The sequence below is a fragment of the Physeter macrocephalus genome, unplaced genomic scaffold, assembly GCF_002837175.3.
Source record: "Physeter macrocephalus isolate SW-GA unplaced genomic scaffold, ASM283717v5 random_559, whole genome shotgun sequence".
Taxonomy (NCBI): domain Eukaryota; kingdom Metazoa; phylum Chordata; class Mammalia; order Artiodactyla; family Physeteridae; genus Physeter; species Physeter macrocephalus.
In genome coordinates, this window is record NW_021145920.1 from 8940 (window position 1) to 32456 (window position 23517).

General features: G+C 62.7%; 1 protein-coding gene across 2 annotated transcripts in view; it reads left to right on the plus strand.

Moving 5' to 3' along the window:
• The first annotated feature begins 399 nt into the window (after nt 1-399).
• Nucleotides 400-23517, plus strand: part of HTRA3 (HtrA serine peptidase 3) — a 33855-nt gene continuing 10737 nt past the window's right edge. For both annotated transcript variants that reach the window (XM_028485972.2, XM_007109254.4), the window contains exons 1-6: nt 400-784; nt 11576-11675; nt 14482-14704; nt 17596-17790; nt 18529-18561; nt 20298-20412. In XM_028485972.2, coding sequence (XP_028341773.1) covers nt 400-784; nt 11576-11675; nt 14482-14704; nt 17596-17790; nt 18529-18561; nt 20298-20412 — 1051 coding nt within the window. The remainder of the gene's footprint in view (nt 785-11575; nt 11676-14481; nt 14705-17595; nt 17791-18528; nt 18562-20297; nt 20413-23517) is intronic.

Sequence of the window (23517 nt, forward strand, 5' to 3'; positions counted from 1 at the left end):
ATATCCATCACACCGGTTTCCCAGAGCAGGCAGGCCCGGCTTTCGGCCGCGGGTGGGTCCAGGCCCGGAAGGCCGGGCGGGGGCGGTTGGGCCGGGGCGGAGCCGGCGGAGGGGCCGGGCCGCCCCCTTCCAGCGAGGGCGGGCGGGAGGCCGGCGCCTTTAAACGCGGCGGGGCCGGCTACCCGCCACCGTCTGCCCAGAGGGAGCGGGCGCCTCCCCAGCCCCCCGCGTTCTCCGCGCCCCGGGCATGTCTCTGCGGTCCCGGCGTCCGCCCGCCTGAGCCGCCGGCGCGTGTGGCCGCGCTCCCGCCCGCGTTCCCTCCGTCGGCGCCCGGAGCAGCGGCCCCGGTGCGCCCCTGGCCGGTCCCCCGCGCTGCCGCCCGCCGCGGGCCCGTCCGCCATGCAGGCGCGGGCGCTGGTCCTGGCCGCCCTGGTCGCGCTGGCGCTGGCCCGGGAGCCCCTGGCCACGTCGTGCCCCGCGCGCTGCGACGTGTCACGGTGCCCGAGTCCCCGCTGTCCCGGCGGCTACGTGCCCGACCTCTGCAACTGCTGCCTGGTGTGCGCCGCCGTCGAGGGCGAGCCGTGCGGCCGCGCCGTAGACTCGCCGTGCGGGGAGAGCCTGGAGTGCGTGCGCGGCGTGTGTCGGTGTCGCTGGGCGCACGCCGTGTGCGGCACCGACGGGCACACCTACGCCAACGTGTGCGCGCTGCAGGCGGCCAGCCGCCGCGCGCTGCAGCTCTCCGGGACGCCCGTGCGCCAGCTGCAGAAAGGCGCCTGCCCATCGGGTAAGCGCTCGGTCGGGCTGCTCCGCTAGCACTGCGGGGGGTGGAAGGAAGCGGTCTCCTGGGGAAACAGGCTCAGAGCCGGGGCGGAGCCTCAAGGTCCACACTCCCCGGGCACAAGTGATGGTTTCTTTGAGAAATCATCCAACCAGCCTTCTGGTCTTCCAGGTGGGGAAACTGAGGCTGGGAGAGGTAAAGTGCTGTCCCCAAGGTCACAGAAGTAGTCAACAGTGAAACCCGGTGCTCCCCTAACCACCCCGAGGGGCCTGGTCTGGCTCTACAGCTCTCCAGCCTCTGGCCTCATCAAAACTTACCCATGTGGTGTCTCATCTCCCCAGGTCCCCGTATCCCCCTCCCCGCCTGGGTGTTGGATGCAAAGCGATCTTTCCTGGCCTTAAATATCCGGTCTGGATATTCAAGAGACACCAGTTGAGTGACATGTGGTGTTTTCTCTCTTGTCTTGCCCTGCGCTTAAAACGCCTGTCACCTGAGGGCTGTTTAGGAATGGGGGGAGTGGGCTTGTGGAGCCTCTGGACTGCTTGGAGCTCCGTGGGGACCGGCCGTCGGGGTAGGAAATTTCTCAGTCCCGTCAAACCTTAGAACAGCCTCCCCTGACCTGGACTTGGCTCTGGGTTGTTTCTTGCCACACAGGTTGACCCTGTGGAAGAAAATGCTGGAAAACCCTGCCGTGCCCTTATTGGTTTGGGGCACCTCTCAGGAATGCAGGCTCCGGCGTTGGTTCCGCAGGTGCTCTGAGGGCAGCAAGCTGCGCTGGGCCCGGAGCGCACGGCGACGGAGCTGTCAGGCCCCGTTGTGCGCCCTCAGCCCGCAGCTGCCCACCAGGAGATGCTGCCCACCCGAACAGGCTCTGCCGTGGGGGGCACGGCTGCCTGGGGCGCCGGGAGACCTCCGGGGGTGAGGGCCAGCTAAGCTGAATCTCCGAGGATGGGGACACGTCTTCCAGGCAGCGGGAGGGATAGGCTTTCTGGGAAGAGAAGGCAGCGTGAACCGCCGCGTGGAGGCACGTGCGTGGTGAGGCACGTGCGTGGTGAGCCGCGTAGCCCAGAGCGGTTGCCGTGCAGGGGATGCGTGTGTGCGCGCGTGCACGTGGGCAGCTTGGCTGGGACGGGGCCACAAGTGGCCCGTACATGTCGTGTTTTCGGCTTCATCCTGTAGGCCAGGCTTCCCGAATCATGCCTGGGATTCTGAAGATAAGTGTCCTGTGGCCCCAAAAGTTTGGGAAAGTAAACGCCAGCCCTGCAGTGGGGATTCACGCTCTGCTTGGGTCTATCAGAGCTTCTGAGAAAACCTAGAGCGAGGAAAAAAAAAAAAAAAAACCCCACAAAATGATAAAACCCAGGCTTTCCCAAGAGAACCTCAACAGAGCTCTCTCCTGGCAGAACACGCGTGACCTCCTCCTGGCACACCGGGGTTCCGGGGAGCCCGGTTTGGGAAGCGTTATGTGGGATTAGCCATGATTATACGGGAGAGCCATTGAAAGGTTTTAAGAGAAGTGAGGGTGATGAGGTCAGTCTCGTGTTTGGACTGTGTCCAGGAGACTGGGAGCATGGCGCCACTCGATGTCATGGAGATGGGCGTTATCATTTCTTGAGCCCCCGTGGCACCTTCTGACTCGGGGCTCGGAACCAGCCGCCTGGTGGGTCTGGGAGGCGGAGAGCTCAGGGTGGGCCTGGCGCCTGCCCACTGCAGCTCGGTGGTGTCTGTGGGCCCCTTCCCAGTGCCAACTCTCCCAAGTAGTGGGTACTGTTAGAATCAGGCTCCAGGGTGCCGGGGGTCAGCAGGGAGGTTGGAGGTGGTCTAGGCGTTTTGAAACCTTTATTCTTGACTGAGGGAGTCCGCGTCTGTGAAGCACCTTCTCTCTGTGTCCCGCTGGCCGTGGGCTGGTAACAAGGCCCCTGTAATGAGGCAGACCCCCATCCGTGTCCTGGAGAAACTCAGACGGTGGGGGAAACACAGGAGGGTGAGAAGAGGACAGTAGCTCAGTGACCACAGACAGACGTCTGTCCAGCACCTGGGCTCAGTAGGTGCTGTGGAAGGAAAGGCTGGCCCACGTGGTGGGTGTCGCTCCTTGCATACCTCCAGTGATGATGGGTTCACTACCTATCCGTGGAGCTCTTGTGTACTCCCATGTCTGTGCTAGGCAGATACTACACGGTGTGGGTGAATATCTATCAATGGGAGAGTAAAACCCAGAGAACTGTGTGCAGCGGGTCTGCGTAGAGCAGAGGTGTCCCTTTTCACAGCCTCTCTGCCTACAACTGCAGACAAATAGGCCTTCAAGCGTGCAGCTAAATCAGAATCTCAAGCCCTGGGCGGTTCACAACGTGGCGTTTAATCATCAGCTTTTATTGTTCAGCCCCAGTGCAGGTGCCAACAGAGGCCCTCGGCTCTATTTATTTAAGCGCTTTGTTGGCTTTCGATTTTTAATCCTCTTAGCGGCTTCCTGGGGCCTCGTGGGTCTCAGAATTCTGCATTCAGGACTCATCAGGCATCGTCACTCCTCCCACTCCCCATGCCCAGACAGCGGGGCTGAACTGCAGCGTCTGGTGGCTTCTGAGGACTCGTGAAGAGCCAGGAGTCCAGCCAAGAGGAGCTTAAGGCCCGGGGTGCTGTGCAGCTGTCCTTTTCCCTCCAGGGCTTGGCCTGGGAAGCACCCTCGCCCTCCATGCTCACTGAGCTGGTCTGGAGGTGCACTGGGATCCCACAGCACCCCGTCCAGTCTGTCTCCCCAGGCCTCTCCCCTTCCCACGCACCTCCACACGGTGGCCCGAGGGGGCGGATATGAGACGCACATCTCCCCAGCCCAAAGCCCTGCTGTGACTCTGGGATCACTGGCTTTGGGACCAAGCAGGACTTCTGATGAAGCCTGTGGGCTCAGTACGTCCTGGCCTCTGCAGCCTGCCCACCATCACCACCACCAGCGGAGTCCTTGTGAAATCCCTGATCATCTGTGTCGTGAGGGACGGATGACAATGTGTGGAACTCAGGGGAGGGAGAACCCATCTCTGGGATGGGGAGAGACATAGATCAGGGAGGGCTTCCTGGAGGAGGTGGCATCTAAACAGCCATGGAGAGGTTGATGCAAAGAGAGCCTGTGCTGAGGAGGACAGCAGGAAATGCTGAGCGTAAGCTGGTGCCAGATGGAGGAGCTGTGAGGGTGACCCATCTTTAGGAGGTGAGGGACCCCTGAAGGCTTATGGGTAACAGGTGTGCAGAGTGGGTACAGGGGCCCAGCTAGTGCGAGTCTGGTGCCCTGAGGAGGAAGAACTGATGAGGCCTGAGCTAGGGGGACAGCCGAGGGGGACAGGCTCCAGAGGCATTCGTATCTCATGACTGATGGGGGTAGGGGGTCAGGGTGGGTGGCGGGGCCTCTCCTGGAGCAGCGGGTTCGGAGAGTTGTGATCAGGTTCTGGCGGGGGGCTCTGGCGTGGAGGGTGTCTAGTGGGGCACGGGGTTCCATGACAAGAGCCTGCCTGGTGAGTGGCCCTGTCCGTGTGTTGGTGGCAGTATTGCTCTGTTTGTGTCATGGAGAAGGGGTGGCCTAGGTTTGGGACAGGGTAGCAGGCTCATCAACTCTCCAGGCTTTGGGGGCCCCGCCATGACCTGTGAGGCCTGTGGAGCTCCACCCCCACCCAGCCCAAATCCAGGTCCGTCCTTGCCCTCCAGTCCACATCCGAGGGGACCCGGCAGAGACACCCAGCCGCCCTGGGGATGAACTGCCCTGACTTGGTCACACTGCGAGCATTGTGCTGGGTGAGCTGGAGCAAGGGTGAGCCAGGCTCAACCCACTGGCTGCGTCCACCTGGCCTGACACGTACCTCTCAGCTGCCGGGAGCCCTGGGGAAAATGAGGCCAAGCAGAGATTCACTTGGCCTCCTTGGAAGCCTGGGGTTCGTGCAGACTGGATGACGGAGTAGCCGGCGGCTGACCGAGTGAGCCGGTGTGTCCTCCCAGAGGGTCTGAAAGCGGCCTCCTCCTGGGCCTGCTCTGAGGGTGAGAAGCCACCAGGTTTTACCAGGGTCAAGGGCGAGACCCTGTGCTCTGGGCTAAACACACATCGTGTCTAGGTGTTTTTGTCACGGCCCTTTAGAAGCAGAGACTCATCAAGGTGAAGTGGGCTACCCGAGGTCACCAGGTGGGGAGGGACAGCTGTGCTGAACCCGGGTCCTCCTGACTGTGCAGTGCCCTGTACCCCGGGCAGGCCTCCAGCACCTTGAGGAAGTGGCCTCCCTGCTTGGTTTTGATAAGGGTGTTGAATAAACAGGTTGGAAAGAGAATAAAATCACAGACCCCTTGTCCTCAGTGTAGCAAAGATGTGGCCAGGACGTGTGGGTGTGTGCGCATCCCAAACTGAATGCCCGGTCTGGTGCAGAGGGTAGCAGTGCACAACCTGCCCAACTGTATTCTCTAGCCCCTCTAGCACATAATGGGCAGAGCCACAACCGAGACCCAGTTCTGTTCCCGGCTGCTCAGGGGTGAGTCCCAGCTCTACCACTTCCCGTGGAGAGACGCTGCAAGTCTAAGCCCTCCACGCCTCAGTTTCTTCATCTGTGAAATGGGGACAACAGATCCTCCACACTGGGTCATTGACAATCAATGAGGTAATGAATTTCAAGTGCTTTGCACGATGTAAGCGTTACTTCACAGGTGTTAGTGGGAATAAACCGAAATGTTGACAAGTGGACGTATCTGACGTAAGTGGAGTTTGTGAGAGGAAGGTGGGGCAGTGGAGGACGGGAAGGATCTGGAGGGCAGTGTTGGTGGAGCGGCTGCCACGTGCCAGGCCCTGCCCACGGGGGTTCCACTGGCCTCGTTTAGTACCCACGTCACAGCTGAGGAGCCTGAACCCAGAGGAGTCAGCTGATGGACCGGTCAGGGCAGGGAGGGCTTCCTGTAAGAGGAGGACCAGGGGCTGACCCCACCTTGGCTTCCGTGGCTTGGGCGGCCCTGTGGGCAAACGAGCTGATAGCCGAGCCCTCTCCTCCACAGGGTTGGCTGCAGCCCCAGTGGGATTCACAACCAGCAAAGCCAGGCTGGCCCTAAGCTGAGGACCGGCCAAGGCTGGGCTCTCCTGGGGGTGGGACAGCCAGTCACCCTGGCTGAGGACCAGCCCGGGGAGAGAGACGTGCCGGGGGTCAGGGGTCTGGGACCTGGCTGCGGGCCTTGGCGGGTCTCCTGACCTCTCGGAGCCTTTTTCCTCACCTGTAAAATGGGTGAAGATTCCTGCGCTGCAGAGCTGCTGTGAGAACTGCCTGCCATCATAAGTGCCCGGAACCCCGGCTGGTGTGACTCACGGAGAGGGTGGCCCGGCTGCAGCCCTCAGCCCTGGGTTCCAGAGACGGGAGCCTGGGGGTCGCACACAGCAGCATCGCCCCCCCCCCAGGAGTTGTAGCCACTGTCTTTGGCTGGGGGGAGACAGTTCACTCGGGGACAGGCGTGTTTTCAAGAAAAAGAAAAACACAGGCAGGGAGCCGTCCGGGAACTAATCAGACCCGGAAGGCGGCTCTCGGGGGCCTCGAAGCCTCTGCCCCTTGTGGGTGGTGGGCGGGGCCTGGGGTGAGGGCGAGAGGCTGTGGAGGAGCCCCTGGTAACTCCCCTGCCCCCCCTGCTGCTCTCCGCTCACCACTGTGGGTCAGGGGCGCCCAGCCCACGGGGACAGTCTCGAAGGGCAGGTCTGGGAGGGGTCACCAGGTGCCTTGGGCCCCAGACGGGTGAGCTCGGTCACTGAGCCCACTGCGTCAGGGCAGGCTCCCCAGGGGAGGTGTGCTGGCCTGGGCCTGGGGGTGATGAGGGAGGGACTGATTACAAAGGTTTGGGGGGGCACTTCAGAGCACGCATGCTTGGGGAACCAGAGCCGAGGGTACCGGGTCGGGGGCATGCGGCAGTAGCGAGGCTGCAGATGTAAATGGGACCTGGACACCCAGGTCCGTGAGCCCTGCTGAGAGGTTGCCATCTGGCCTGCAGGCTGTAGTCAGCGTTATGGACAGATGGGCGCAGCCTGGGACCTTGTGGGCACCTGCGGATGGCCCCTCCATTCCCAGCTCTTGCCTAACTACTGGGTGATGGGGGGGCGGTGTCTTCTGATTGCAGGAGGCAATAGAAGAAGGGGCAGTGACCTCAGAGTTAGAGGAAAGAACTGGGTCTCAGTCCTGGCTCTGCCCTTTGTGTGCTGGACAGGTAATGCATACGGTTGTGCAGGTTGCGCGCTGCACAATTCCAAGGGAGGTAGTCACGCTGTGATGTTTGTTACGAATGGTCCTGGAGTTGTGCAGCACACAACCCGTGCAGCAGTATCAGTGGCCCTGTGGGGTGTCTGGGCCAGTCACTGTCGTGCCCTGGGCCTCGATTTCCCCATCCATTCCATGGCAGTCGTGACTGTCCAGAGCTGGCACATCATAGGTCCTCTTTCAGGGTCTGCCGCTGTGCCGGAGGCCCTGACATGCAGAAACGTGGGAGGTGGAGCCCCGGGCCCCGCCTGGCTCCCTGCCAGCCCTTCTCCCCGTCCCTTTCCGCTCTGGCTGTGCCCCTTCCTCTTGCGGGAGGGCGCCACCGCTGGACACCTGGCCTTGTTTGCTTTGCTCTGTGTCAAGTTCTTCCTGACTAGAACTTCCAAAGCCTGTGGATTGCAGCTTATTTTTGAAAACAAACAAAAAAAAATGCTAACAGCTGAATCTGGTCAAGACTGACTGTTGGCTTCAGAACTTTGGCTCCAGGACAGCGTGCAGGCGGGGATGGGGGTTGTCAAAACCCCCAAATAAACAGAGTCTGCCCCAGCCGTGGGGCCCAAGGTTTTCATGTGGAAAGAGGCAGTGGGAACCACGTCTTCCCTTCCCACTGATTCATGGGATGATTCATCCGTGTGCGGGGAGGAGGACCAGGAAGCAGGCCCTGCCCGCCTCCTACCTCCTCCCGCCACCCACCTCGCTGGCTTAAAGGGACAGGGCCTGGCAGGGCCTGTGTCACCAGCCGGCTGACCCAGGAGCTCCACAGGGGAGCCCCAGGCCGTGGGGTCGGGGCGGGCGTGGGCTCTGAAGTCCATGGGACCTGGGGCTAGCTCCAGGCCTGTCTCCACCCTAAACCATCTTTGTCTCCGGCCTGTTTCCTGGGACACACTGACGCTGCTCTTGTGAGGCTGCTCCCCGCAAAACCTGGTTAACAGGCTGAACAATGTTCTTTGTGGTGGTGTTTGCAGACCTACTGTGTGCTGGGCCGGATGGGGTCAAGCAGAGCATCCTCGTCCTTGGGTTACGGTTAGGGTTAGGCCCTGCCTCCCGTGCCCCCTCTCAAGGGCTGCCTTGGGGGTTCACGTATGCTGGTTACAGCTGGGCTATCGGGATCCGGACATGCGTGTGTCCCGGAGGAGCTGGTGCCTGGGTGGGAGGTGAGCCCAGCCCGGCTTCTCCTTGGAGCTTCCACAGCCCGCCAGTCACCACCTGCCTCTCGTTGTCTCACACCCCAGCCCAGCTCACAGCCCGTCCAGGCCTTCCTCTCTCCCTTCTGTTTCTTTCTATATCGAACTTGCTTACGGGAGAACATTTGGAAAATCCACAGAAAAGAAAACAAAATCACTCATAACTTTACCTCTGCCCCCGGATATCCACCATGAACTATTCTGATGTGTTTCCCGCCAGCCTTTGGCCTGTGCCTATTTTACGGAGGGTTTTTGTTTTCAAATTGTCACGTGAAATCGGGCGTCACCTATTTTAAGTGATCTCTGGAGAGGCCACACTGGAAAGAAAAGCATTTGGAGGGAGGCCGCCGCGCCGTCCAGATCTGCGGGGGGGCCCAGGTCAGCTCCTCGGCTGCTTGCGCAGCTCGGGACGCTCCGCCCGCGGGACCTGGGCTGGGTCGGCCAGGGGCTGGACAGACGCGCCCAAAGCTTTGGAGTCGCTGGGATCTGGGATTGAGTCACGTGGCAGCGCAGCCTCTTCCGATCAGATGTTTTCACCCCTCCTCTGTCTCATGCGCCCCGGGCCCGGTGTGGAGTCGGCCGAATCCACCCGTGGCTGCCCTCACGCGTGATGCCGTGTCTTTGCATCTCTGCTCCCCGCCCGGTGTGCTCTTCCAGGCCTGGATTAGGGGTGCCGCTGGACTCCCCCATCTCACCCTGGGCCCCCCGTCCCGTCACTGGCCACACAGTGCTGGGCCTGGCTGCTCCCTGCCCCGCCCCCAGCACGGAGCACGCACACGGGAGCCACTCAGCATCCTATGAGCGCGAGTGCGGTGGGGCAGGCTTTATGCTGGGAGCCCCAAGGAGGGCTGGAGGAAGACTGCCGGGAGGGCTGCCTGGAGGAGGCGACATTTGAGCTGCACCCAGGACAGGCCAGAGCATCGTGGTAGGGAAGACTGGGGAGCGGTCCACGTGGGAATGGTGGATGATGGAGCGGAGCCTGGGGGTAAGTGGCCCCCATGGTTTACAGAGCAGGGAGGGGTGACACCTGGCCTCCCCCGCCTGGCCTTGCCTGTTCCAGCGCGGCATGGTGGGCACGAGCCTTGGCCAGAGTAAATCCAGGCCTGGTGCTGAGTCCCCCCCGCTGCCTGGGGTCCTCCGGGACCTTGGTGACGTGGGGATTGCCTGGCGGGGGAGCTTTCTTGTCAGAGAGCAGAACCTGGAAGGGGCAACAAGGTTGGTGGCTGGCTTCCTTCCCTGTGCCTTTAGGATAGAGCACGGGGCTTCCCTGGTGGCGCGGTGGTTGAGAGTCCGCCTGCCGACGCGGGGGACGCGGGTTCGCGCCCCGGTCCGGGGGGATCCCGCGTGCCGCGGAGCGGCTGGGCCCGCGAGCCACGGCCGCTGAGCCTGCGCGTCCGGAGCCCGTGCTCCGCGACGGGAGAGGCCACGACAGAGAGAGGCCCGCGTGCCGCAAAAAACAAAAACAAAAAAATGATAGAGCGTGAATGCAGGTTCCCAGTGCCCTTGGGATCGGGCAAGCAGAGCTAGGCTCGGGCCCCACAGGCTAGCTGACGGGTAGCTTCTCCTCCAGAGTTTCAGGGACTGTTGGCTGTCCACATGGAAATAAACGTGCCTGGCACCCACGTGTGCCAGGAGAGGCAGAGCCGTGGCCCGGCATGGGCCGTGCCCACGAACACAACCTCTGAATCTTAGACGCCACCCCTCCATTGGGCTTTGCCTCTGGGAGGAGGGCTCTGGGCACGGTGGTCCCTGGCGGCCGCAGTTTGATCATCAGGGAGCCACGAGGTGGCCGGCAGTGGGCCACGTCTCCCAGCCGGTCTCCAGCCACCCCGGATAGGCGGCCTTTGATTCAGGCTGACCGCAGGGGGCTGGGCCCGCCGTGACCGGCGCCCACAGGCTGGTTGAGGGGCAGACATCACAGGATCCGTGGGGTGGGACCTGCTCGCCTCCCCGGACCGAGGAACCCAAGGCAAGCTCTCCTCTGGGCCCCGAGTCCCAGCTCAGGCTTAATTCACAGTCAGGGCTTTGCAGGGGCCACAGCGGGGAGGGGAGGGCCCTAAGGAAGGGAGCCCTGCAACCGCCGTCCGGAGCCTGGTTCTCCTCGAACCGAGCCTCAAGTTTCCCCACCTTTAGGCTGGAGCTGATGAGCCCTGCCCTGGCTGCCCCCCTGGACAGCTGGGCAGATGAGTCGGGCTGTGGATGGGGACCGCATTTGTCCACAGACGTTTTTGAGGCACCGACTGTGGGCTTGCACCCTGCTCCTGGGCTGCACCCAGCCTGCTCCCTCCCGTCCCTTTGGACAGCCAGCAAAACCAGATTTTCACTAGATCCTGAGGCTCCGTCACTTCCCAGAGACCATCAGGAGACATCAGCTGCAAAGCTGGACCTTACAGGCCGAGCCCTCTTTGTTCACCAACATCAGGGAGCAGGGTGGGCCGTGGGCTCCCCCCTTCCCCTCCCACCCCTGCCGAGGCAGGGAGCATTACAGTTTGCAAGTCACAGCCTATTCCCACAGCTCCCTGGGGGATGGGAGTGGAGAGGCACCTTTGGTCTCACGTTTCAGGTGAGGTGTCGAGGCCCAGAGAGGGTAAGTGATTTGCCTAAAGCCACACAGCTGGAGCTCAATGGTGCTCAGCCCAGTACTCATTTCAGGCCCTGAGAGCCCTTACCAGCAGGGCTGGGCAGCGTGGCTTCCAGACAGCGCCGGTCTCTGGCGGGGACCTGGGAGACCCCGGCCTATGCCCGAACAGGGAGACCAAAGGGGTGTGGGCCTTGTGCCACCCACACGTCTCAGGCCTGTGGTCCTGGCAAGCAGCAGCTCCACTGCTGACGGCAGCAGAAATCTGAGCCGGCGAATGTTCCAGGGAAGGTCGTGAGCTGCCTGGCAAGCCAGCCTGGGGCCTGGCTAAGTGAGACACAGATCAGGGTCGGGGTGGGGGCGGGGGGCGGCCCTGGCGACTCAGACAGCGGCAGCCGACCTGGCCCAGATGGGGGCCACATCATGGCCAGGAGCAGGCAGCTCAGAAGGGACTACCCAGGGGCTTCTGCTGTAACCTTGTCCAGCCACAAGGCCTGGAGGGACAGGCCAGTGCTGGCAAGGGGAAGGGTCGGTTTCCTCGCGCCAGGGCATTGCTGTATCTGAGAGGAAGGGCAAGGGCCCAGGGCGACTAGCCCAGATCCAGCCTGAGCGTCATGTCAGTGCTGTGTGGCCCAGGGCAAGTGTTCTGACCTCTCTGAGCCTCCTGGCCGGCCTGGCGAGGTGAGGTGAGGAAGCTCAGCATTAACCATCCTTGGGGCAAGCGAGCCCCTCTTCCCAAATGCCTGGGCCTCGCTAAAGCGCCTGGTTCTTCCTGCCAGCGCAGGTCTCCACCAGCTGACCAGCCCGCGGTACAAATTCAACTTCATCGCTGACGTGGTGGAGAAGATCGCGCCGGCCGTGGTCCACATAGAACTCTTCCTGAGGTACGTGGAGCCCCCCCCCCTCGCCCCTCCAGGGTCTCCCCCACATCTGCTGGGCTGAATTCTAGCACTGGGGGGCAGTAGAAACCAGAGTGGGCGTGGGGTCCGGCGGGCCTCGCTCAGACTGCCGGGCTGCCGTTGCCCTTGCGGGGGTTGCCCCCTCCCTGACTCTGACCTCCTCACCTAAGGAGACAGAAAGCACCTCTCAGGTGACCGGGCTGTGGGGCGAGCAGGTGCGAGGTCGGGGGTTGCTCAGGTGTCACGGGGACACTGCAAACCGCTGGCTCCCGTGGAATCCTGGGGTCTAGTCCCCAATGGACTTAATACCCCCCAAAGAGAAGACATGAAGAGCATGACTCTTCTCAAATTTAAAGTGTTTCTTCCACCGAGTTTCCTAACCTTTGGGCCAGTAGCAGCCCAGATGAGACACACAGGGTCAGAACCCCACTCCACCCGGTCGGGATTGGAGGGAGCCAGGCCCCCGTGTGCCACGCCGCCCGAGGGGACGGTCGCTGAGGCCTCGACCACGACCCCAGGGCCTCGCTTGACTTCGCAGCACTCTCCCCAGGTGGTGGAGGCCGGCCAGTGACACTATGCCCAGCCGAGGCACAGAGGACCAGGTGGCCCTGGCGGTTCCCAGGAGTGGGCAGAAGTGCTCGCGCCCTGACTCCTGGCCCCAGCACAGGGCCCCCTGCTCGCTGGCCGTGGGGCTTCACTGGTGGGAGCCCTTGTCACTGGGCATGACTGCCCCCCATCTCTGGAGGGCAGGGACCGTGCTCACCACTGATGGGGCTCCATGCGGGGCGGGGCGGGGCGGGGGAGACCAATGGTGTGAGCTCAGCAATGTCCGCAGACGCCTGCTGTGCGCCCGCCTCCTAAAGGAGAGACCGGGACCAGGCAGCCCGTCCCTTAGCGCTGACTGACGGCCTGTGCACCTTCCCATGAATCCATAAGGCGGGCTCCCGCGTTCCCATTTTCTGGATGTGGAAACAGAGGCCCGGGGAACTGCCCCAGGCTCAGAGCTGCAGAGCTGCCCCAAGTCTCTTGGACCTCAGAGCTGAGCCCATCCCCCTGCGATACGCTGACCCCTCACTGTCCTTTCCACGGGCCCCAGACCCTGAGACGTGTCATGAAGGAAATGACAACTGGACTGGTGAGCGGCACGTCCCTGGCCTTGCAGGTGGCTTGGAGGGGGCAGCGTCTTTCCAGAAGGCCCCGGGCATCAGACCCCCAAACCAGCAGGGCAGGCGGTGGTGCCATCTCCACGTCAGCCTTGGAGGCTGATGTCCGCGTGGTGAGGCCAAGGCGGGCGAGGTCCCGGACTCCAGAAAATGATCCTCCAGCACAGGCGCCTCTGGCTGTGACCCTGGAGCCAGAGAGGAGGCCCTGGGCTGCCCGGGGCCCTTCCGCAGACACTCGACAAATCCTACACATGGCAGCCCATGTGCGGCTGCCACTCAGGGCCCCACATGGAAGTAGGCGGGGCAGAAGCTGGTTGCTGGCGGGAGTGGACAGATGCTCTGGTCACCCTGCAGAGGGGCCACGTGACCGGGCTGCCTGGTTCAGACCCCTGCTGTGCCCTTTTCCTGCCTGACCCGGGCACCTGGTTCATGTCACCGGTCCTGTTTCCCCACCTGCGACCTGGAGGCCTGCCTACCCTGTAGGGCGGCTGCGAGCGCGCAGTGACTTGGTCCCTGGCTCAAGGGAGCTCTTGGTGACATTAGTTGTCCCTGGTCCTCCTGACGGTGAGGTGGTGTTTCTGCACCTCCCAGAGACCCACTGCCCGGAGACTTCCCTGCCATCCCTGCTCCTTCCCTCCCGTGGTCTCTGCCAAGCAGCCTCAGGCACTGATGATCTGCTCCATCCAGGCCCTGCACTGGGGTCCCAGAGGAGACCGACCCCCCCTCCCGGGGTAGGTCCCAGGCTCCCATCCTGGGAGCTGAGGTTGCTACTCGGAGGACTCCAGCCGCGGCGGGGTGTTGTCCCCACCAGAGGATACTGACTGGGGCCCCAGGCCAGCTGCATCGCCTGCTCCATCCCATTTTGCGGAGGCAGATGCGAAGGCCGGTGTCCCCGCGCTACCACGTCCAGGGCTGCCCCTGCAGGCCCACATGGCGTGGAATTCACGGAGCGGGGCCTCGCCAGCTCTGCTCCGCATGCTCTCTAGGGCTTCAGGGTATGCAGCAGTGGGGAGGCGCCAGGGGGAGGTGGGAGCACGCTCCCCTCAGCGTTTCGACCCTCTCTCCGCGCAGCCAGAGGGCTGGGACACTGACGTTCCCCGGGGACCTGCTGTGTGACAGTCCATGGAGGCCCGGTGCTCCTCCCTGCATCTTCCCTGTGCCAGGAGCGGCCCTGCTCGTTGGCCAACTGCCTGCAGGCCCCCGGCTCAGCGGAGCCGGTGTTGTTAGCCCATTTCCTAGATGGGGAGACTGAGGCTCGGAGGGGGCGGCCTCCTGCCCACAGTCAGGCAACGTACGTGGGGACTGGGCTGGAGCTTAGAATCCTGGTGTGTCTGGCTCCAGGGCAGGAAGTGCCTGCTGTATCCTCACGGGTCTGACACCCACGGGCCTCCTGCCTCAAGCTCGCAGATGGCAACTCACAGATCACGGGCCCCTCTCTGTGGCTGTGAGACGGGTCTAGACGTAATGACCTGGCCAAGGCCACAGCCAGGAGGTGGCGCAGCTGGGACTCGACCCTGGGCCTGGTGGACGCCACGCCCGGGCACTGGCTCTGCTCCTTTCCCCCCGGCCCACTGCTGCGGCCGACCCCCACCCCGGTCCTGAGCGCCCGCCCGCTCGCCTCCCCGCAGACACCCTCTGTTCGGCCGCAACGTGCCCCTGTCCAGCGGCTCAGGCTTCATCATGTCGGAGGCCGGCTTGATCGTCACCAACGCCCACGTGGTGTCCAGCACCAACACCGTCTCGGGCCGGCAGCAGCTCAGGGTGCAGCTGCAGAGCGGTGACACCTACGAGGCCACCATCAAAGACATCGACAAGAAGTCGGACATCGCCACCATCAAGATCCACCCCAAGGTGAGTGGGCGGCGGGGGAGGGGGAGCCCTTCCTGGACCCCGGGGCTCTGAGACGCGCTGGCCCAGCCCTCCCGTCGGACGCTCGGAGGAACTGAGAGCCCCGGGGAGCGGCGATGTGTCCCCAGCCTTGGGTCTAGTCCGACTAGAACCCGGGCGTCCGGACATCGCCCTGTGCTTCCCCTGAGCCGCCCGTGCAGGGCAGGGCAGGCTCTGTGTCGCCCGTAGCCACTCCCACACGGGGGGTCTCCGAGGCCCAGGACACTTCCGCTGTCCCTCCCGGGCCCATTCCTGGGGGTGCCGCTGTCCCCGTGGGGGTGACAGAGGCCAGTGGGGAGCACTTGGGGTACTTGTCCCCCTCCACCCCTCCACTTCCACATTGGCACCCCAGCTGAGCGGGCAGACCTACGCCGGGGCCACAGCGCTCCTCCGTGCCTACCACTGGCCGTTTCTGGGAGGCCAGCCTGTGCACGCCCCCCCGTGCCCACCATAGCCCTTGGCGGGAGGGGTGCCAGTGGCCGGTTATTTCAGAGGGAGACTGAGGCCTGGGGGGTCAGGTGTTTGCCCGGGGCCAGTCTAACCAAGGGCAGGTTGGGCCCGCTCGGCTGAGCCCTGGACTCCCACGGCGTGTTGCCTGTCGTCCAGCGTTGTGGTCACGGCTCTGTGGGCCGCCGCGGGCTCACCTGCGGTGGGTGACCTGTGCCCTGCCTATGCCATGAGGTCCCCGAGGGGCGGGCCCGTCTGGGCTGGCGAGTCCAGCTTGGCTGAGTCTGGCCCTGGCTTCTGCTCTTTCTGAATAAAGTCGCCAGCACTTGAGATGATCGGTCTTTTGCAAGGAGGTGTCCTCTTGCCCGATCACGGGAGAGGAGGTTTAGCGGCTCCACGCCGCTATTCTAACGGAGACCCCTGCCCACTTTTGAGCCCTTTCCCAGTAGTTGTGGAGTCTGGGAACACCACCTCCATTTCAAAGACGAGAAAACTGGGGCTGGGGGAGGAGGGAGGTACTCAAGGACAGAGGCTGGCACACTTCTTCCGTGAAGCGCCAGGTAGTAAATGATTTAGACTCCGCGGGCCCTGTGGTCTCTGTAGCAACTTCTCTGCACTGGACTGGGAAAACAGCCACAGGCCGGATGGCTGGGCTGTGGTCCAAGAAAAGATTATTTACAGAAGAGGACGCTGGATTGGGCTGGATTTGCCCAAGGGCCACAGTTTGCGACCCCTGCCCAAGGACCCCTGTGGGGAGAGGCAGAGCTGGATTGGACCCCAGGTCTGGCTGTCTCTGGGTCTCTCCCCTTCCAGGCACTGGAATCCCGGGGCGGGGGGCCGGGGCGCACCCCAGCGGCCACCTGGAGCCAAAGATGCCAGCAGAGTCAGTAAGACCCAGGTGCCCTGGTGCCCAGAGATGCCCAGCGCCTGCAGCGGTTCTCCTGACAGCAGGTCTGCCTCTTGGCCCCCGAGCCCTGCACGTGGCATCAAACCAAGCTTTGGGACCCCTCGTGCCACTTACTGAGGCTTCGCCGTCCAGCAGCACAGAAAGTGGCACGTCGGGACCCCACGTCTCCCACGTGGGCACAGCCGCTTGGTGTCTCCTTAACCCGCCCGGAGGTCCCCTCACTCCGTTTACAGGCGTTTACCTTTCCACCTCTATCGAGAGCTGCTGTGAAAAACAGGGGAAAATTCTTATTTGACGTGGTGGCACTGCATAAAAGGGGGAAACTCCTGACATGGGAGCGAGAGCAGAGGCCAGACGGAACCCACGGTGCCGAGGGTTCATAGTGCGGGATCCTACCCCCCGACTTCCGGAGTTAGCCGAGGCCCCTGTGATCTGAGCGCGGCCAGCTCCGGGGCTTTTCTTCCTTTTTCCATTGCGTAGTTTAGAAGCTTTACTCCCCTCCACGATTAGCACGTGGATTTCATGTTATTTAGTTCACCTGGAAGTTTGCTTCCTGTAGTTGCCTTTGTCACTGACACACCATTGGTGGGGAAACTCCAGCACCTTGTAGAGAAGACTTTTTATCTGGAAATAAGAACAGACCCGCAGGAAGCTGCAGAAGTGGTGCTGAGGGGTCCCGCGTGCCGCCCCTCCCCCCGGGGTGACATCTGACATGAGGGGTGCGACATCAAAACCAGGAAACCCTCCAAGTTCACGGGCATCTCCTCCTCTGAGCTTGCTCCCTGCAGCTTCCAGAACATGGAGGCAAATAAGGCACGGCCCCTCTCAGAGCTCCCAGTCCGGTTGTGGAGTCAGACAGACAGACAGACAGACAGACAGACAGACAGGCTCCGCTGGCTCCAGGAGAAAACAGGAGAGGAGAGTGCGGGTGTCCTCGGTGTGCAGGGGCGGGACGGGGATATGCAGAACGTGGTTAAGTCGCTTGATCTGTCTGGCCTCGGCTTGCCTGTGTGTCTGTATCGGGAGATCAGGTTGAGCCACGTCGGATTCCAAAACCAGTGTCGCGGGTCCGCTCCGGGCTCAGGGCTCCCGCGGACCCCATTCCACACATCGGTGTGTGCGTTTTCGGGCTGCTGGTGTCCGTGGCTTTTGTCGGAGTTTCGGAGGGATCTGGGACCATTGAACCACTGGGCTCAGTGACCTCGGAGGCCGTGCCTGGCTCGACCCTCTGTGCATTCTCCCTGTGACGGACCCCTGAGGCCCGCCCTAGGGAGACCCGTGGTCACTGGGGGGCTGAGCCTCTGCTCTGTGAACGCCAGCCCTGGGCCTCGGGGCCACCACGGGGCAGACAGACTTGCCTTGGTCAGCAGCCCTGACGGCTCTGTCCAGCTGCTTCAGGGACCCACCCTGCCGGGGGCCTGGACGTGATCTGGCTCTGGTCCCAGCAGAGGCGGACAGCTGAGCCTCCCTCCCCGTGTCCCCCCCCCCCACCTCCCCCCAGAAAAAGCTCCCGGCGCTGTTGCTGGGCCGCTCGGCAGACCTGCGGCCCGGCGAGTTTGTGGTGGCCATCGGCAGCCCCTTCGCCCTGCAGAACACCGTGACCACGGGCATTGTCAGCACGGCCCAGCGGGACGGCCGGGAGCTGGGCCTCCGGGACTCGGACATGGACTACATCCAGACGGACGCCATCATCAACGTGAGCGCCCACCGTAGCCACGGGGCTCCGTCCCCGGAGCCCCCTCCGCCACCGGACGCATCCACCGGCTAGAAAGTTCTTTCTTTAGATTCGGTGGAGCTCTGACTCCCTGTGACTTCTGCCCACGGGTGCCAGGCTGGCCCTGGGGGTTAGAGGCTGCTGCCCAGGCCCGGGACAGCCCTTCAGGGGTGTAGAGGCAGAGCCAAGGCCCCCGAAATACCTTTGCCCAAATACACACCCCGGTCAACATTGATTATTACTATTATTGTTCTTGCCGCTGTTATGTCGGATGGCGCCTTCTGCATATTCACAAAGCACTTTGACGCCCGGCGCCTGCCTCTCTGGCTTTGCCGTGGTTCAGACCCTCTTCTGGAAGCGTGGGTCTCTGAGAGGCTCCTCGAGGCCGGTGGGGTGAGAAATGGTGCCCCATCCCGCGTCCGCCTCGTGCCGCCCCTCCTGTGGATGTGAGGCCGGAGGGAGCCCCTGGGGTCTGTGCGGACAGCACGGGGCAGGTCAGAGCCTGATGATCAGACGGCCGTGCGCTTGTCCTCTGTGGGCCTCAGCTTTCTTATCTCTGAAATGGGCGACAGTGGTGAGGCCTTTGGACGTTGTCCGGGGATGACATTCAATTACATGTTTCTGTGCTGGTTGGAGTGGCAGTTGGAAGAAAAAGCCTCAGGAACCCTCGGGGTCGGGGGGCTCAGGGCACAGCTAATGTCGAATTTCTTCCCCCTGCAGTACGGGAACTCCGGGGGACCGCTGGTGAACCTGGTAAGTGTCCCCTAGAGCAGGGGCCTCAGGTTTTCGGGGGCTCTGCTCACATGGCGGGTGGGGCACAGCCTCGAGGCAGGCGTGGGACCCAGAACGCAGCCAACAGCCTGGAGGCCCAGGAGGAGGATATGACCCCGAGCATGTGCTGCCCCGTGCCCCCAGGGGAGCTGGTGCTGTCAGAGGGGTGAGGGACGCCCCGAGAACAGCAGCCCAGGCCGGGCTGTGTGTGTGTGGTGGACCTGGGGCAGGCGACACAGGCTGGGGACGAGTCACCCCCTCCGGGTCCCCCCGTTGTCGTGTTGATAGGAGACGAGATGGGCGTGCCACGCACCTCGGCACCCAGGCTCCGTGGGTTTGGTCCCTGCGTCTGGGCCGCGTAAGGATAGACCAGGCCAGCTGAGGTCCAGCCCTCTCTAAGACACAGATGCCTGTCCCCCAGTGCCAGATCTCAGGGGAACGCCTTAGCCTTGCCATTCAGGCGGGACTCGGGAGGGGGTCCCATCCAAGGAGGGGGTCGGACAGGGACACACCCAAGCGCAGTGTGAGGAGCAGGGAGGGCTCCAGAGGGACACCGGGCCGGAGGACCTGGCAGCTGACGTGGGATCAGGGAGGGCTTCCTGGAGGCGGGAGCATCTCATCTGGGCTGTGGAGACGGAGGGTTTGGGTGGATGGGGACGTGCAGGAGAAGGATATTCCAGGCAGAGGGCAGAGCACGGGCACGGGGTGGAGGCGTACAGGCAGGTGTCGCTGCTGGAGCGACGGGTGGGACGGTGCAAGGAGGCCGGTGCGCCACGTCCTGACGCGGAGGGTGCGTCTCCCCGCGCCCTGACAAGCCCTAGGCTCTTCCAGCGGTGCTGAGGCCGTAGCGCTGGTGTTCAAGAAAGCTCGTGTGGGAGGACCTTAGGCCGGAGGTCAGGAGGCCACGCCCTGTGGTCCAGGCGGAGGGGGATGGGCGTGCAGGGCCGATGGGAGACTCTCCATCCCTGGATCCTCTCCTCGCCTGGTCCTCCCTCTTCACGGCTCCTGGGGAACAGGTGGGGATGGGCACTTGGGGAACCAGGCAGGCGAAGTACGCCTTTGTCCAAAGCCCTGCGGCAGGCCCCAGAGGGCACCCCAGGTGACCAGGCCAGGCCCTGGCCTGGGTGTCGTGTGCAGGTGTCACCCCCGAGGTGAACGGGAGAGCCAGGGCAGGGGTGCCTGCCGGGCTGAGGGAGGGGCTAGGTCCAGGAGAGAGGCCTCAGGCTGCAGATCCGGCCAAGCTGCACCAGCCTCGTGGCGGGCAGGGCGGGGCAGGGTGGGAGCCCAGCTCCAAAGCGACAGAAAGGAGGGGGGATGCTGGGGGCGGCCCTGGGCCCACTTGCCCCACCCTGCTTCTAGAAGGAGGGGATGGGGGGGGTCCCACGGTCCTCATCACGTCCCTCTTGGCTCCAGCCCCTCAGAATGCTGCCTGGGGGTGTCCTCGGTCGGCGGGCTCTGCTTCTCAGGGCCAGACTGCAGGCTTCCCCGGCCGACACTCCACAGCGATGGGGGCGGGGTCAGCTTGGAGGCCAATGGCGGGAGAGGCGGGGGTCCCTGACCCAGGTGTGAACCCCAGAGCACCTTTTCGGAGCTTCTCGGGGGCGTGCTGACGGCCGGGGTCCCCTCTGGGAGCCGAGCCGCGGACACGCTGCTCTGCCGCTGAGGGCAGAGGTCGCTTGGGCTCCCCGAGTGACCACCCGCTCTCCTCGCCTGCCCAGGACGGCGAGGTCATCGGTATCAACACGCTCAAGGTTGCGGCCGGCATCTCCTTTGCCATCCCCTCAGACCGCATCACGCGCTTCCTCACGGAGTTCCAGGACAAGCACGGCAAAGGTACGGAGCTCCCACGTGGAGGCAGGGAGGCTGCCCCAGGGCTGAGGCCACAGCCTCCAGCCGGGCCAGGAGATCCTGCGGTGCTGTGTGCCCGGGCTCACTCCTGACCCAGTCCTGACGTCCTGAGACCCCCGCCCCGGGCTACCTCAGCCTCTTTCAGGTCTTCCACTTCATGGCCACGTTCGCCCCTACCCTCCAGACGGGCCCCTCTGGCTGGGGGTCATCAACCTCGCCTCCACCTCCAGGGGTCTGGCCCCTGGGCTTCACTTGTCTGGGCTGCGCTCCGTAGTTGTCAGAACCCAGTGCTTCCTTCCTTCCATCCACTCACCGCCCACCCCTGCACCCAACCATCCATTCTTCTACCCACCCACCCATCCGTGCACCCACTCACCCACCCATCCACTCACCCTTCATCCATCTATCCTTCTCCTCCTTTCTTTCCTTCCATCCCTCCTTCCGTCCTTCCACCCACTCACCCACCCATCCACTCACCCTTCATCCATCTATCCCTCTCCTCCTTTCTTTCCTTCCATCCCTCCTTCCGTCCTTCCACCCACTCACCCACCCATCCACTCACCCTTCATCCATCTATCCCTCCTCCTCCTTTCTTTCCTTCCATCCCTCCTTCCGTCCTTCCACCCACTCACCCACCCATCCACTCACCCTTCATCCATCTATCCTCCTCCTCCTTTCTTTCCTTCCATCCCTCCTTCCGTCCTTCCACCCACTCACCCACCCATCCACTCACCCTTCATCCATCTATCCTCCTCCTCCTTTCTTCCCTTCCATCCCTCCTTCCGTCCTTCCACCCACTCACCCACCCATCCACTCACCCTTCATCCATCTATCCCTCCTCCTCCTTTCTTTCCTTCCATCCCTCCTTCCGTCCTTCCACCCACTCACCCACCCATCCACTCACCCTTCATCCATCTATCCTCCTCCTCCTTTCTTCCCTTCCATCCCTCCTTCCGTCCTTCCACCCACTCACCCACCCATCCACTCACCCTTCATCCATCTATCCTCCTCCTCCTTTCTTCCCTTCCATCCCTCCTTCCGTCCTTCCACCCACTCACCCACCCATCCACTCACCCTTCATCCATCTATCCCTCCTCCTCCTTTCTTTCCTTCCATCCCTCCTTCCGTCCTTCCACCCACTCACCCACCCATCCACTCACCCTTCATCCATCTATCCTCCTCCTCCTTTCTTCCCTTCCATCCCTCCTTCCGTCCTTCCACCCACTCACCCACCCATCCACTCACCCTTCATCCATCTATCCTCCTCCTCCTTTCTTCCCTTCCATCCCTCCTTCCGTCCTTCCACCCACTCACCCACCCATCCACTCACCCTTCATCCATCTATCCCTCCTCCTCCTTTCTTTCCTTCCATCCCTCCTTCCGTCCTTCCACCCACTCACCCACCCATCCACTCACCCTTCATCCATCTATCCTCCTCCTCCTTTCTTCCCTTCCATCCCTCCTTCCGTCCTTCCACCCACTCACCCACCCATCCACTCACCCTTCATCCATCTATCCTCCTCCTCCTTTCTTCCCTTCCATCCCTCCTTCCGTCCTTCCACCCACTCACCCACCCATCCACTCACCCTTCATCCATCTATCCCTCCTCCTCCTTTCTTTCCTTCCATCCCTCCTTCCGTCCTTCCACCCACTCACCCACCCATCCACTCACCCTTCATCCATCTATCCTCCTCCTCCTTTCTTCCCTTCCATCCCTCCTTCCGTCCTTCCACCCACTCACCCACCCATCCACTCACCCTTCATCCATCTATCCTCCTCCTCCTTTCTTCCCTTCCATCCCTCCTTCCGTCCTTCCACCCACTCACCCACCCATCCACTCACCCTTCATCCATCTATCCCTCCTCCTCCTTTCTTTCCTTCCATCCCTCCTTCCGTCCTTCCACCCACTCACCCACCCATCCACTCACCCTTCATCCATCTATCCTCCTCCTCCTTTCTTCCCTTCCATCCCTCCTTCCGTCCTTCCACCCACTCACCCACCCATCCACTCACCCTTCATCCATCTATCCCTCCTCCTCCTTTCTTTCCTTCCATCCCTCCTTCCGTCCTTCCACCCACTCACCTGCCCACCCATGAGCCCTCCCTCTCTCAGCCCTCTGGCCTGCAGACTGCCAGGCAGCGTAGCCTCTACTTGCGGTGAGCAGAGCCCGGGGTCCTGGTCCTGGGACATCACCCTCTTCTCATCCTCCATCTCCTACCCCCATCCACACAGGCATGTCCAGCCCACCCTGCCTGCCCCCAGACGGCCACGAGCATCCATCTGGGAGAGGCCTTGACAAGGCCAGCTGACTGTCCCCTGTCCCTAGTGAGGACAGGCCAGCCGCTTGCCCAAAGTCTGTGGTCACGGCCACTCGCCAGAGGAGGGCCGCGTTTCTGATCTCAGGACCTTTCCTGGCGGCCTCCACCTTCCCACCATATTCTCTTCACCTGAGCAGCTTCTCCTTCCGTCCAATTTGTCTCCCATGACCCCTCGTGGCCAGCGCCCAGACCTGACGCAGCCCCACTGTTCACACCTTCACGTTGCTCCCTGTCTCCTCCCAGCCCCTCCGCCAGCAGTCCACTGAGGGCAGGGAGACTTCTTCATGCCTGCCCCACCCTGCACGCCCCCACCAGCCAAGTACACAGACTCCAGTACAGCCCAGACCAGGGCTAAGAGGACTGGTCCCACGAAGAACCTCAGTTGAGGACCCCGTTTGCTTTATCCGTGTCCCTTATGTGAAGCCAGCCTGAAGCCAGGGCACAGCCGCTCTTCCCTAAAGAAGCTGAAGGCTTCTGTTGGCCAGGGGATCATCTCACCTCTTGAGCCCTTTTCTCCTTGGCTGCTAGGAAGCTCAGAACTTGATCCAGGGCTGCACCTTCGTACCACACTTGGTTTTTTCTCTAATAACCAAGTTTTCCAGCTTAATTTTCCTCTGCTCCAGGGGTGCCTTTGACTTTGGCCACCTTCCTGGAAATCAGTGGGGCTGTACTTGGCACAGATTGAGCTGTGAGGTGACTGATTTGTTGGAAATGGGGTGATAACATACTCTTCTTTTTTCTCTCTTCCTCTGTTGTTGTACGGGGACTGTC